The 15,220-nt window shown below is 36.7% G+C and overlaps 1 protein-coding gene across 1 annotated transcript; it reads right to left on the bottom strand.

The window, feature by feature from the left end:
- Nucleotides 1–987: 987 nt before the first annotated feature.
- On the bottom strand, nt 988–13,580 carry pmp22b (peripheral myelin protein 22b). The gene is made up of 5 exons (XM_067369750.1): nt 13,447–13,580; nt 12,699–12,793; nt 12,438–12,531; nt 4,286–4,426; nt 988–1,900 (listed from the first exon to the last, which is right to left on the bottom strand). Exons 2-5 carry the CDS (start codon nt 12,774–12,776, stop codon nt 1,740–1,742), a joined length of 474 nt encoding a protein of 157 aa, XP_067225851.1. The 5' UTR covers nt 12,777–12,793; nt 13,447–13,580; the 3' UTR covers nt 988–1,739.
- Between the last annotated feature and the right edge of the window lie 1,640 nt (nt 13,581–15,220).

Here is a 15,220-nt window from a genome sequence, read left to right as displayed (position 1 = left end):
GCAGAACGGGATTTAGTCCGACATTCATCAGATAAACACTATTCACTACAACCATGAAAACAGGCAACATGTTCATCATAACAAAACATCATTTATTGTTTTTGGTGTTGCAGGAGAAGCAATCTAATACATGGTCCTCAGAATAGGGCCTTTCATTGTAAGTAATGAGTCTTTTAATACAATCACATGCTATTACAGTACGTTGAGAATTACTGTGAGTAGAAACAAAGCATCTCAAGATGGTAGACATTGCAGCATGTTATATTTCAAGTATTGAAAAGGGTTTCAAATGCATGCAGGTGTTACGATGTGTCCACCATCATGTTATCCGTGGTCAGTTCATAACACATTTCTCACCCAACAAAACTGCCACTTCAATGCTTTTCAAATCTTTTTTCTGGATATATTGCGCAATATACAAGAGGACTGTGAGCTGTCATTCTGATGCTTGGAAAAAGCTACCATTATTTCACGTTCCTTCATTTTATTTTATATTTTTATGCTCATCTGATATGAATATGAAGGGTGTTTGCCTCAACTGTTGATTGTGACAACATGTGATTAAACCCATCAAACATTATACATCTGAATTGGATTTGAATGCAGCATATAAGCAACATTACTGTTTAAATGAATCACTGCCTTTCTCAAATCCTGCTGCTAATACTGCTTTTAAAAGTAACTAAATCCAACTAAAATCAATAGTTCCTGGTCTGTTTTTACTACAATTCCTCCATCACAATCTCCCAAGACTAAACTAATAACCCAGTGTTACTCAGAACACATTTTCTTTGTTTTATTATAAAATGAACCTTTTTGGTGAGTAATGTATATACAGCATTGTGTTATAGGCACAAGCACAATATATTCAATGGCATTCTGATTTTGACTTTCAGTCATGTTATGTCCTTCTAAATAAAGGCTAAATGGCTATTAGTGAAAGGAATGGTAAATACATAGCACCATTTTTTTTTTTTTTTGTTTGAAAACAAAGAAACTTAAAAAAAAAAAAAAAAAAAAAAAAAAACTTTCAACACTGCCAGTCTAACCTTGTTATTTAAAGGGACAGTTCACCCAAAATGAATATTCTTTCATCCCCATAGTATGGGGAAAACTGTTTGGAAAAACAGTTTTGGAAAAATATCTTCTTTTGTGTTCAGCAGAAGAAAGAAATTCATACAGGTTTGGAAAAACTTGAGGGTGAGTAAATGATCACAGAATTTTCATTTTTGGGTGAACTATCCCTTTAAGTTACTTTATCTATGAATTCTCAATGCAGCTTCATTGAAAACAGTTCCTTTCATTGTCCCTATAATTGAAAACATGCACTTTGGTTAAAATACATTTTTATAAGTATTTTGGCCGTATAAGGAAAGAAAAAAAAAAGACACAAACACAGATTATGGCTAATGATGCACGTTTCTGCGACAAACACACACTCTAGGCACTTAATTAGCTAAAAGAAAAGCTCTTCAGAGGTTCTTTGTCAACAGAGCAAACATAAAATACTATGTACATATATGTAAAAAGTGTTATAAATAGGTTTTAAACCATAGATACTATATACATCTTCAAATGATGACAGTATTGAATATGTCTTTTTGGGGTGGCAGTGGCGTTGATTTTGACTGACCCCTGGGTGAAGATACTGCGTGATTTCACTTCTCTGTGGATGCAGTGCGATACTTTGGCTTCAAAGCTGTATTTCCAGGTAGCGGCCAAAAGAGGGCGGTGCCACCTCACTCTCGTTTTCTCAAAATGACGTAGATTAACCCGCTTATGAGCGCCAGAGGGAAGGCTACCCAGGCCAAGATGTAGGAAAAGCCATAGAACTCTGTCTCAGGGACCCACTCGGTGTTCATTACTGTATAAATGATGGCTCCACTCATAACAAAAAGACCTGGGGAAGGAGGAAGACAAGGTAAATTAACTATCTGGAAATGCAAAAAAAACTCGCCCTATATAAATCATATGTATTTTACATTATTAAGCATTCATGGGAACTCTGGTGTTGTTTAACATTATTTGAACATTGTATGTTTTTATTTAGGCTATTACACTTTTTGGTCATTAGGGCATAATTTACACACTTCTACTTATGCTATTTCATGCTTTTTATGACTTTAACACTATTCTTAAGTGTAGAAAATAGTAATAATAAAGAAAGTTTTGAGTTGGTCTCTTATGCTCACCAAGGCTGCATTTATTTGATCAAAAGTAATGTTGTGAAATATTATTAAAATGTAACTACTTTTTATTAGAATGCATTTATTACTGTAATGTCAAAGCTGAATTTTCAGCATCATTACTCCAGTCTTCAGTGTCACATGATCCTTCAGAAATCATTCTAATATGTTGATTTGCTGCTCCAGAAACTTCAAAATCAATGTTGAAAATAGTTGTTCTGTTTAATACTTTTTGGAAACCATGTTTTTCAGGATTCTTTGATAAATAGCAAGTTAAAAAAATTTATTTGAAAAAAGAGAACAAATTGTAATATTATAATTGTTTTTACTGTCACATTTGACATTTCATAAATTAAAGTATTTATTTATTTTATTTATTAAAAAAAAAAAAAAAAAACCCTAAACTTTTCTAATTTTAAAGACTTTTCATTTTATTTATTTAATTTTATTAGTTTAGGAACACTTTTGTTGTCAGGATATTACATTTAATGTCTGATAATGTGTGTTGTAGTCATGCATTTACAACTTTTTTCAAGCTTCGTTTCAAGTTGAATTTCTCTGCATTTCTAAAACGCTGTCTACAGACATGGTTGTAATTCAGAATGACATCTTTACTATTGTACAACAGTTAAAAACAAGGAAACTTGCTTAATATCTACTAAGTAACAGTCACCCAACTAATGTGTTTTTTGGCCTAGTCTTGACTATGAAGTCTGCATGAGAGGGAGGAAACATGACAAGGCACTTTCACGTTCTTTTATGTCAGGCGGTCCACAGACCACCTTCAGAGTGCCAGTCTTGACATTTCATCTTGTGGCAGCAGCTGTGTATCCTGTGCCAACTCAGTGGGCACCTGTAACTGTCTGGCTTTGTGCTGTTTACACCCTCAGCTCTCCTCTGACATTTAGCTTTCAATTAGTGTCCGTCCTCACTGATGACACTCACAGATATGAACTCTAAAAGCCCTCAGTACGTACTGAAAGATCAAGCATTCATGGCGCCCACAGAATTATTCATTATCCAGGAACAGTAATGATTTCTAATAATATTCCATCATCATTACATCTGAAAGACCCAAGAATTTAATTAAATATTTAACGAGAGTTATCATTTTACATTAGCTGCAGTAAATGACTAAAATGCATCTTTCCGTATCTTATCTTTTACACGTATTGTTTACAAGTCCATAAATGAAGAGAAACGCTTCGTTTTGGTAGCCTTGCCTATTTATAACTCTGCGTGCCGCATTATTTAATCTCAAGAAATCGTAACCGAATTACCTGCAGGAAGTTTGCCTATAACCGCAGATGAGCGCATTAAAGGGTTTCCTGCGCTGTCTGTGGCTTAATGAGAGTTGACAGGACTCATTAAACTAACAAGCCTAAGGCCAAAGGTCTTTTCATCTAGCCGAATGAAAGCAGATACACCTCCATAGGAACAGAAGAGATCAGTCGATGTCCCATAGATCATATTTTATTAATAAATGCTAATTGATCTCAGATCACCTGAGCCAACTAGCTCAAACGCATATGCGATTCATCGTTCTCATTCGTTTCTACTGCGAGCGCTTTGGGTCTATTAACACTGCATGAGTGTCAGCATGTTATGTCAACCTCATTAGCATCTGCAACCAACCAAGTTGATCCAGTACGGCATTTTCACATGACGTCACGATAACAAAGTCCCTTTAAGACAAGCCATTTCACTCTGCGGCCATCTTTGAAAAGCCTCTCGGGCATGCAAGTGCAGCTCCTATCTCTTTGAATGGGGAAGCATCAAATTCGACAAGCTTTCGATTAATATTTGAAATAACCAATGAAATCTGAAACAACTGTCTCATAAATTTTGTTTCTAAACACTCAAATCATGACAAAAAATTGCATTTTTTAGGCGTGATCAAGCTAATGTGCATGCACAGTTTCTATAGGAACCAGAGCTTCTAATGGCAGCTGCAGTGATGCAATGACTTTACCAATCTACGATTGGCTCTTATTTAGAAGGCGGGACTTATTCCGCCATATTGCACGTTGCACTTTCTCCCATTCATTATAATACGAGTGCACCGTCTTTCTATCTATAAAGTCTTTGCTGATACTCACTAGCAAAGATCTGGAATGCTCCAGTGAGGAAGAAGCGTCCACCCTTCTGAAGCGTAAAGAGCTGGCAGAAGAACAGGAAGAGAGACAGGAAGCTGAAGATGATTGACAGGATCATGAGAGCTTGGACTGCCTGGATCCAAACTGGAAGACAAAAAGCATTTCAAAACATTAGTGCATTTCTTAGTCCTGAAACCACTTAGGGCTTTGCAGAAATAAAAACATATGCTCTTCTCTTGGGAAGAAGAAGGTCATTTAAAATGAACACGAATGGTCATCAAGCAGATCGTTATTTCTTTTCTCATCTGCTATTCTCGATCGATCACAGAGGATATAGCGGTAGTTGCACTTTTACATTGGCGTGCAACTGGAGATACGTATTATTGATAGTGACAGAAGTGAGTCGGCAAAAAGCAACACCAAATATCAGTTCATAATGAATTCATGATGTTGCCAATGTTACATTTTATGTTTAATGGTTGTTTTATGGATATAAAGAGCATTGGAGAATCCAGGAACCCTTAATGCATTGTGCAATCACATAATGAGGTTTCTGTTCCTAAAAGCTCTTAGCAGGTTACCAGCACCTGATATCGATCCTCTCCTCTTGACGTCCCAGGGCCAAAATGCGGCAGCTTACACAAGGAGCTCCATTAACTCCATATTACTTACATTTGATGGCTTTAAAAGCCTCCCCTATGTCATTTTTATCTTGCATTAGAGCACCTTTTTACATGTGTGGACAGCAGAAAGTAAATGTGTGCATTAGAAACCTTTCTTTCTTTTTTTCTTTCTTTCCCAAAAAAAATCTTACTGACCCCAAACTTTTGAAAGGTAGTGTAGACCAATTTGCAAGAAAAAAGCTTTGGATATTAAAGGGATAGTTTACCCAAAAATGAGAATTCTATCATCATTTATTCACCCTCAAGTTGGTCCAAACCTGTATGAGTTTCTTTCTTCTGCTGAACACAAAAAAAAAGATATTCTGAAGAATGTCAGTAACCAAACAGTTGATGGGCCCCATTGACTTGGTCCATCAAATGTTTGGTTACTCATATTCTTCAGAATATCTTCTTTTGCGTTCACCATCAGAAAGAATCTCATACAGGTTTGGACCAACTTGAGGGTGAATAAATGATGACAGAATTCTCATTTTTGGGTAAACTATCCCTTTAATTTCTTCCATCAATAGCGTGCAGTGAGACTGGTTTGTGTGAGTCTGAGATTGATGAAGAATGCTGTGGCAGATGTTTTAGTTTAATGTTCAGCATGTATTCTTGCTTTGGAATGTCCCGTTATGTACAAATGATTCAGTGTTTCTGTTTTAGCATTGTTATCCACAAGCGAATTTTAAAGGAATAGTTCACCTAAAAGGCAAATTTTGTCATCATTTACTCACTCATTTCATTTCAAAGCTGCATAAGGGTAAGCTTCTTTGGATTATTAAGATGCTTTTCACAGTAAGAAAATGATTGTTTTAAATATTGTTCACCAAAAAGAACCAAAAATTAACCACTTTTGAGTTATTTAGGGAAGCAATTCTTCTAAAACATATAAGACCTGATTACTATTAAGCCCAAAGTATAGTTCACTTTTGTACGCATACACGAGGGTCAGCGTACAGTGCTCGCGACGCAAATTTTGTTTGCAGGTTGCACATGCACATTTAATTTTTTTGCAGTAATTAGTTATCCACAAGGTGGCAAATGTGCCCTGGGGGTGGCGATTCACAAGGTAGACGAAGAAAACCGGCATAAACAGAACAGAACGGAACCCATGCAAGCTACAGCAACAATAGAGGCCTACATAGTTGACAGATTGTGTGAAGAGGATAGAAAGTACCTTCATTTGTACAACCCTAGATTGAAAGAATACAAAGATGTTTACATGGGTTGTAACTCATGGCGAGAGATTGCTCAAAACTGCGTATGCGTCGAACACCTGTGTATGAGTACGAGTCAAATGAAGTATACTTTCCAAGGCTGTGCATTGACTGTGACACGTAAACTAGCGTGCATGTAAAAAAACGAAGTATACACAGGGCTTAAAGGGATAGTTCACCCAAAAATGAAAATTCTATCATTATTTACTCACCCTCAAGTTGTTCCAAATCTGTATATATTTCTTTGTTCTGTTGAACACAAAGGAAGATATTTTGAAGAAAGTTTGTAACCAGGCCACTTTGGGGCACCGTTGACTTCCATAGTAGGAAAAAACAACTATGGAAGTCAATGGTGCCCCAAAACTGTTCAGTTTAACACATTCTTCAAAATATCTCCCTTTGTGTTCAACAGAACAAAGAAATATATACAGATTTTGAACAACGTGAGGGTGAGTAAATGATGATAGAATTTTAATTTTTGGGTGAATATCCCTTTAAGAAAATGGTTGTTTTAAAAATTTGTTAAAGGTACAATATGTAATAATTTTGGCCGCTAGAGGTCGCTAGAAGCCTATTCAAAACAAAAGCGTAGCTTGATGATGCCAAGTTTTAGAGCAGAATGTTGGGACATGTGGTCTTCACCTCACAGCCGATGGAAAATAATAGGGATAGGAACGAGGCCGCTGGAGCGATTGCGCAACACACACCTCATGAGCAGTGGAACTTCACTTTACAGCAGAAAAAAAAATGTTTACAAGTTGGTACAAATTGTGGTTTTGGTCTATACTGATCATTTTGCCCTTCATGACAACTCTGAGGGGGGTGAGATTTTTTAAAACTCATCCGTTTAGATTATATTAAGCCTTAAAGTCCTGCATAATTAAGGGCGTGGTCACTTGATTGACAGGTGGATCGCGCTGCTGTCTGTGAGCCGTCACTTTACCTCAGCTAATTCCATCCGCTGAATTTGGCATCTCTGCCGTGTTTGTGCTTTTTTCGGGATTAATTTATACAATTATAAAATAATATGGTTTGCTGCGTTAATGGTCGAGACAGATGTGCGTCTGTGTAGATGTGCACGCATGCAGAAGGAAAGGATCGTCTTGGCATTGGCTAAAAGTTTTGTTAGAGAGTTTACTATGACTATGGCTGGAGAATATCCCTCTCAAGACACCACAAACTCCGACAGCACTGCTTGGATATTATAACTAAAACTGCTGCATTTTGGACGCAGGCTCATTTTTTTGTGAGATACATACAGTTTTACAACATAAACGCTGCCCAGGTTGCATAATTTCTTGAAGAACGATGATGGAGAGCAGATCATTCAAAAGAAATGTGATGCAAACAATTAATTATATATCAATATTTCATGGATTTAACGCTTTTGTGGACAAAAAGTACTGTTTTTTTTTTTTTTGTTTTTCAATGGACACTCATGGACATTTTACCCAAGTGCAACGGAATGGATTTATTTCGCGATCACTATTTCATTATAAAGGTATGAAGTCCAGTTTGATTTTTCGTGTTGTCATGTGCAAACCTGACACAAATTACAATTACTGGTGCTGGAGCATATCGTAAAAAAGACGCCGTACATTGACAGTAAAACCTTTATAACTTTCTAATGATATAACTTATCTTTATTAACTAATACAGATAAGTTATATCATTAGAATATTAATATTTTAGATCCCTTTGCCTGCTAAGATGGTCACGTCGAGCTAGGCGGCGTGGTTTCAGTAACCATGGCACCTCAGATCAACTACGTCCCGCCTCTTTGCCCATTTTCAGTTATCCGGGAGTGACGTGCGGTGACGCGCAGCTAAGATGGCAGCGGCCTCATTTTCGGCCTCAAAAACTGCTCTTCAGAAATCTACGGGTGATGTCACAGACACTACGTCCATATTTTTTTTTACAGTCTATGGAGGTAACGCAGCACTATTTAGATACACTTGAGTGTGTTGAAAATGTTATAACGTTACTCTGTGCGTTCACTCGGTGGCTGCTGTGAGACACTGTTGCACACTGCAGTAAGATAGATCGATTTTAGAATATCATATTAAATATTTGATGGCTTGTGTTGATAAATGGCATGGAATACATTTTAAAACATATTGTATGATGGATAAAATTATGTATTACTGTTAATACAAATAATTATGTCTATTAAAAAGTGTAATATATTAAAGCGTCTTTGGTGTTTCCATAGTTTCTACAAAATAAAACCGGAAACCGTGGGTAACGCGGGTTGACAGGCGACTCCTCACACGTCCCGGAGCCTTGGTTAAAATTGCAATTTTCTCACGATTTACAAATAGTTGAAAACATTTGGGATAAAAGTGCTCAGGTGAACAAAATATATAAAACTGGCCTAGTGGTTTTTGGATATTTTACTGCAAAAATATTACATATTGCACCTTTAACTGAAAGGTTGTTTGAGGAACCACATATGATTCTTCTATGGCATTGCTGTAAAAATTGCTGTATACAAAAAAATAAATAAATCAAAAATAGCTTTTGTGTTCCACACAAGAAAGTTTGGAATGGCGTGAGGGTCAGTAAATTATGTTTTTTTTTTTTGTTTTTTTTTTTAGGAAAGCAGTTCTTCTAAAACATATGACCCTGATTACTCTGATTATATAAAACTTGTCTAAGGAGAAGCGTGAGCATGAACACGTCGTAGTTGATCTCTTTCTATCTCAGTCTCTACCTTTTCCATGCCCAAGCAGTAATAAGTGGAATGCATGGGTTGTCCAGCATGTCTATTTCTTATCCAAGGGTCATTCCTGTAGCATCATGTTTCCACCTCTCTCTCTCTCTCTCTCTCTCTCTCTCTCTCTCTCTCTCTCTCTCTCTCTCTCTTTCCTCTCATGTTCAGCTGTGTCTGCCGCTCCCCTTATAGCCACTAGAACTGTCAAGCCCCTAAAGCAGATCAGCCTACTACAGATTAAAACAAAATCAGAGCCAATACTATAGCCTCCAAAACAAACAGATCCTCAACTAAAGTCTAAAAATAAGACCATCAGACTCACAGTTTACAATATTTCCAGATAAAGAATATAGAAACACTTGATCAAATCCTGGAAACTCCATGAACAAGATCTTTGCACTTTTGTGGTCAAGAATTGGCAATATGAATGCTCCAAAATTCTAGTAATGATCTCATTAACAGCAAAATCATAAAGCCCAGGCAGACATGGATAACCCTAAAAGGACAAGAAAACGTTTTTGAGCTTGTAAATATCTCAGAATGGAAACAATTGTAAAAATGGCATTTGTTTTTCTTAGAACATCTCATCAGAGACCATACGAGGAGACTATTCTAGTATGCATCCATAAATAATACAATGTTCTGTAACTATCTGTGTGTTTACATACGGGGGTTACCGCACCCACACAATACAAATGACACAATCAATCTCTCAATTATCTCTCAACAATGGAGTAAAAATAGAAGCACATCCCCTCAAACAGTGCATTTACTCACTGTAACTAAGTTTATCCTCTGTTTATCTATCCTCACATATAGTAAACATTTGGAGTACCCTGAAAAAAGGTGCGGCTATTCTCATTTTGAGCTTGACTACACCCTATGTATTTCTGTCAGCAGTCATGCATGTGTATTTCAGGACAGAAGGTATCATTTTGGAAAGCGGAGGCCTTGTGTTTACATTTAGAGGGGTACGTATGGTCCTGGGTGTGAAGATATGGCTTAACAGATGATAAATATGCACCGGGGAAACATAACACAGGGGTGTGAGGTATGTGCGCTCATACTAGACTGCCATAACCCCGGTTTGGTCCATGAAACAGCTCTCTATATAAGGATGATGAATAGGATTTCACGCATGCTTTAGCTGCCGGTGTTGAGTAGCATCGCCATGCCAGCTGTTCCGCATCACTCCCGGTGTAAAATACACCATTCAGGTGATCGTAGGATGGTTTCACACTTGGTTTGACTGCTTATTTTGAGCTCAGGTTCGATTTAACCCCTTGATTTGTCCCTGACCCTGCAGCGATCATTTTGCATTAATTAGTACTGAAGCAGTATGCTTGTGTTTTATGCAATATTTTCACCACTGGCCACTGATTCACCATCTTATACAGAATGGCAGAATGGTTTTTGTCTTCATTACTACACTGTAAAAAATTATTTTCATGATTTGCTATCACAACATACTTTCTTCTGTCAAATCAACTTAGATAATTAATTTTGTTCAGATAACATAATATTTTCTTTTGTTTAAACCAATTGCCTTCATTGTATCAACTCAAATTTTTAATTTCAATGAAACTCAAAATTTTAAGGCACCCAGGTAACTTACTTTTTTAAGTTAAACCAAAAATTATTTTTTACAGTGTAGAGAAGTGAAGAATATGAGCTACTGTCCAAAGGCCATTTATTCAAAGAAAAGTAGGTATGAGAAATGCATTATACAATAAGGGTTATTGAAAACATGAATTATATTTTTCTTAAAAAAAAAAATTCCCCAAATGCAATATACAACTTAAATAAAACTAATATTAAAAATGTTTTACCATGTTAGCATTTTAACATTTCTGGATTTATATATCCTGTAAAAAAATATTGTCCATGCTGACTATTCTGTTACCTAATTTTGTATGTACAACCTTATTGTTAAATGTGTTATCTCATTTATGAATATAAATAATACAGTAGCTGACATATCCTACCATTCAAAAGGTCAGATTAAAAAAAAAAAAAAAGTTTTTATTAAAAGAAGTCACTTATGCTTACCAAGACTGCATTTATTTGATCAAAATTTAGTTAAAACAGTAATATTGTGAAATATTAAAATATGTTTTCTATTTTAATATATTTTAAAATGTATTTTTTTCCTGTAATGGCAAAGCTGAATTTTCAAGTGTCACATGATCCTTTAGAAATCATTCTAATATGCTGATTTGGTGCTCAAGAAGCATTTCTTATTATGTTACATTTTTTGAAACATTTTGATAAATGGACAGTTCAAAAGAACAGCATTTCTTTGAAATAGAAACAATGTTAAAGTCTTCAGTGTCATTTGAACAATTCAATGCATCCTTGCTGTACAGTACATGAAGGTTCACGTTTTTAATGCTGTTATTTGCGTGCAAGTTAAAAGCCATCTATAGCTCTAAACGCACAAAACGTTCTAATTCAAAGACATTGCTTGTCATGCAACAATTTAAAACCTAAGACTCTCTTTACAGCCTAGATGACCATTAAAAACCACCATAAGAAGTAACTGCAAAGTGCAAACTTTTAAAGAAAAACTGCATTTTTTCCAGCACCATAGCAACGACACGTGAGCGAGCGCATGAGTGCAGGACAGAAAAGCCCTTCAGTATGTGCCCACCCCTGCACCACGCCCTAAACAAACACAGTACATTATAGGTGCTACGCCAACTGACTGGGAGCTATGAAATAACACAGCAATGCATTCTGGTCCCGCCTCATTACCAAAGTGCACAGAGAGGCGTTTCCCGCTCTAAAACTATGACATCATCTCACCCTCCAAGAACAGCCAATAGTGTAACAGTGATCTGATTGAGAATGTTCACTTAAAAATCAACATTTTTCTTTTTTATGATTTAAAAAATGTATATTTTATATACATGTTTTATGGCAAGAATAACTCAAAAATAACACATTTAGTTTGTATTTTTACTGAAAATTTGGTTAATACTCTCTCTCTTTCCATCTGCCTTCATTATTTTATTATTAACCAATAATTACAACCCCGTCACTGACATTCGTGGGTGTGACTCAAATCACACCATGTTCGGCCTACGGTGATCCGATGCTACGCCATCATCACACACGGATCAAAATCTAAGCTGCTTCAAATGCTCTACCTCTGCCCCACCCCATATGTTCTCAAACCGCTTTGCAACCCAGCACTCTCCACTCCCAAACAAGGGGCCCGAGCTCAGCACCAGCAACCAGACTATTTATACAGTCTGCATGAGCTGATGTTTAAGAGGAGTCTGTTGTGGATTGAAACTGCATGCTTGCATTCTCACCCCTAGATGGCAGTACTGAAGAGTGAGGCAGAGTGGGCACACCCACCCCAGAGCATGGTAAACAGGCAAAGGGGCTTTGACAGTTATGCCAGAATAAAGCCCTCTGTGAATAACCTGCCGAGGGTCTCTTTAACCCTTTACAGAAAAGCAGACCTTTCCCAAGCTTGACATGAATATTATGGATCCTAATATGTTTGGTTTCATACATTAATTCTTAAATATAAACATTTATCAGGATCCTACCTCCAGTGTCAGCAGGCTCACATCTGTAGTCATTATTGATTGAGGAGCAGTTTGTCCAGAGGTCTGAACTGCTGTTGGGGTTAACAGCCCATGCCTGTTAGAGGATACAAGAATACTCATTAGCAGGGATTAAACATCCAAAATAGATAGATAGATAGATAGATAGATAGATAGATAGATAGATAGATAGATAGATAGATAGATAGATAGATAGATAGATAGATAGATAGATAGATCTGAAACTGTAGAATAGTTACTTACACTGACTATAGTGGACACAAGGAGCAGAACCAGTGCTGCCACATGCAAGACGACGATTCCCAGTAAGAGGAGCAGCATGATGTTTCCTTACGGTTCTGTACAAACACCGAAACATATTATTGATAAAGTACAACAATGATGAGTTATAAGTTATAATATAGTCCTTTAACATTATTTTTGCAATTTACTATTTCTATTTAGGCTGTTATTATATATAAATATGTAAAAGTTGTATTCATAAATTATATTATTTGAGTTTGAGTTGATATAATAAAATATAATGTAATTAATATAATATATCAGGCGTTTTTTTATTAACAACAACAACAAAGTTTTAACCAGTGCATTAAAAGCTGATTGTTACATAGTAGCCTACGTCTTTTAATATAACCATGTCTTTTTATTGTCAGATTTATTAAAACTTTCTAAAATCTATTTATGAACTAGAATGTTCGCCCGAAAATTGAAATTACTCATAACGCAGTTGACATAATGTACACCATTTTTTTCACCATCAATTTTGCCGCAAAAGTGCAAAACTGGAAAATAATAAAGCAACCAGTCACGCGTTTCCCTCTACAAAGCCAGATATCAGCGTATGGATGAGCCAGAGCACTTTATCCCGAAGGCAAAAATTAGGCTACTGTCTCCTCTGATCCGCTTTTTTTTTTTTTTTTTTTTTTTTTTTAAATATACCTACTCATAAACAGGCAACGTACTTTTGTACTGCAATATAAATCCAACTTACTGCTCGCAAAGTGAAAGTAAGTCCACAAAAATGGATGAGAACGCCGAAATGCAGCCGCGCCACTCGTTTCAAAAGTACTGCGTATTTCCAAAGTCCAGATCCCTGCGACTAGATTAATATTCTGTATGGAGCAGCAGCTTTAAAGAGTCTCATTATGGAAGCACTACGCCCCTTTTTCTGCGTGTCTACGTTAGGGCGCGCCCCACAGCGCACACTATGCGTAAGAGCGCAGGAAAACCACTGGGCACTTAGTCATACAAACTCAACGAGAGCTGTGTTTGGTTCTCATGGATACCAACGTGGATGAAAAAATAGCCTATGCAGTTGTAGTAGTTGTGAGAGGTGCTCTTCTGGGAGAGCAGAGGTTTCCTTCCCGTCATCCATGTCATTCTTCACATACTTTCATCAGCTAATGTATTTTCTCTTGGATCATGTTTGTTCATAAATAAAAAAAATAGAATAAAATTATTTAAATAAATTGTATCACTTTAAACTGGAATAGTGTCTTTATCCTTTAGTCATGGTTAGATTAAGACATGATCATATTGCAGTTTGACTTTGAACTCTAGATTGTTTCTAAGGCAATAGAGCAGGTGGTAGTAAAGAGATAATTATCCACTCTCTGTACTGTATACTTTGTTTTCAGATGTGGCTATTCAAGTAAACAAACACAAGTAGGTTGGGGGCTTTTTTTTCTTGGCTCATTTGAAATTTGCAAGATGTTCTTTTTCTTCGGTTGTTGCTATGGGAATGAGCGATACAAACTTGTTAAATGGTTACTCTCAGTTCTCCCTGATACCGTCTGTGTGAAAATGAGTATGCCCATTAGCTGGCCATTGGGAGGCCTCCAGGAATGTGCAGAATTCCTCTACAAGAGATTCCCCTCCCTTCCCCTCTCCCTCTCATCAGTCATCAAATAGGAAGTCAATAAAAAGAGGGATGGCAGAGAGAGACTGAAAGAGTGCTGAGCTCTGTTCCTGATATGAGAGATAGTTTGTAGAGTGTTCGGATAATCAGGGAATAACAATGGACAACTGAGGACAACTTATTTAAACCATTTTTTTTTTTTTTTTTTTGTGGTGGTGGTGGTGGTTTTTGGATGACTGATGCATAAAAAAAAAAAATTGTCCCACTGCTTTGTCAGGTTTGTGACTTTGATTTGTGGCTCGTACTTCACAGTCTTATCAGAGGTCAATTGTGTTGTCTGAGGCTCTTTGTGGAGTTGATTACATTCGTAAGGCATCACTACAGCACCTCTGCTGGTTTACATATATTTAACTAGAGTTTACATGCTATTTTAATAGTTGACATGCTGTGGAAAACATTTTGTCCCATATATACAGATACATAGCAAATATAAAGAGGTGAAATGCATGGATTTGAAGTGCAGATGTTGATTGTTCGGTAAGTTCAGGCCGTGGAATATGAGGATGGGAACTGAACTGATCAAAACGCTGCATTGTTGCCTATCTGTGAGAGTCCACACATTTTTTCCAGCAGAGTGACAGTGGCTTGTTGTTCTTGCTTATCACCCATTGACTCAAGCAAGGAGCAATAATCCCTGTGGTACTATGGAATGTTCTGGCGTTCCAGTTACACAAACTAGAGATAAGTTAGGGAATGCAAACTTGACATGAGTGTAAGGGTCTTGTGTCCTCCATTAAATCTGACTTTCTTTTGCTCAATCAGTGGATGGCTGGGATTTTAACTGGACTGTCTGAATCTACTGTATAAAAATATGTGCACTTTTTGTAAGTAAATAAATAAATTCCTT

This window comes from Chanodichthys erythropterus, chromosome 19 (assembly GCF_024489055.1).
Source record: "Chanodichthys erythropterus isolate Z2021 chromosome 19, ASM2448905v1, whole genome shotgun sequence".
Taxonomy (NCBI): domain Eukaryota; kingdom Metazoa; phylum Chordata; class Actinopteri; order Cypriniformes; family Xenocyprididae; genus Chanodichthys; species Chanodichthys erythropterus.
Note: the sequence above shows the minus strand (reverse complement) of the source record. Positions and strands in the feature narration are given on the sequence as shown.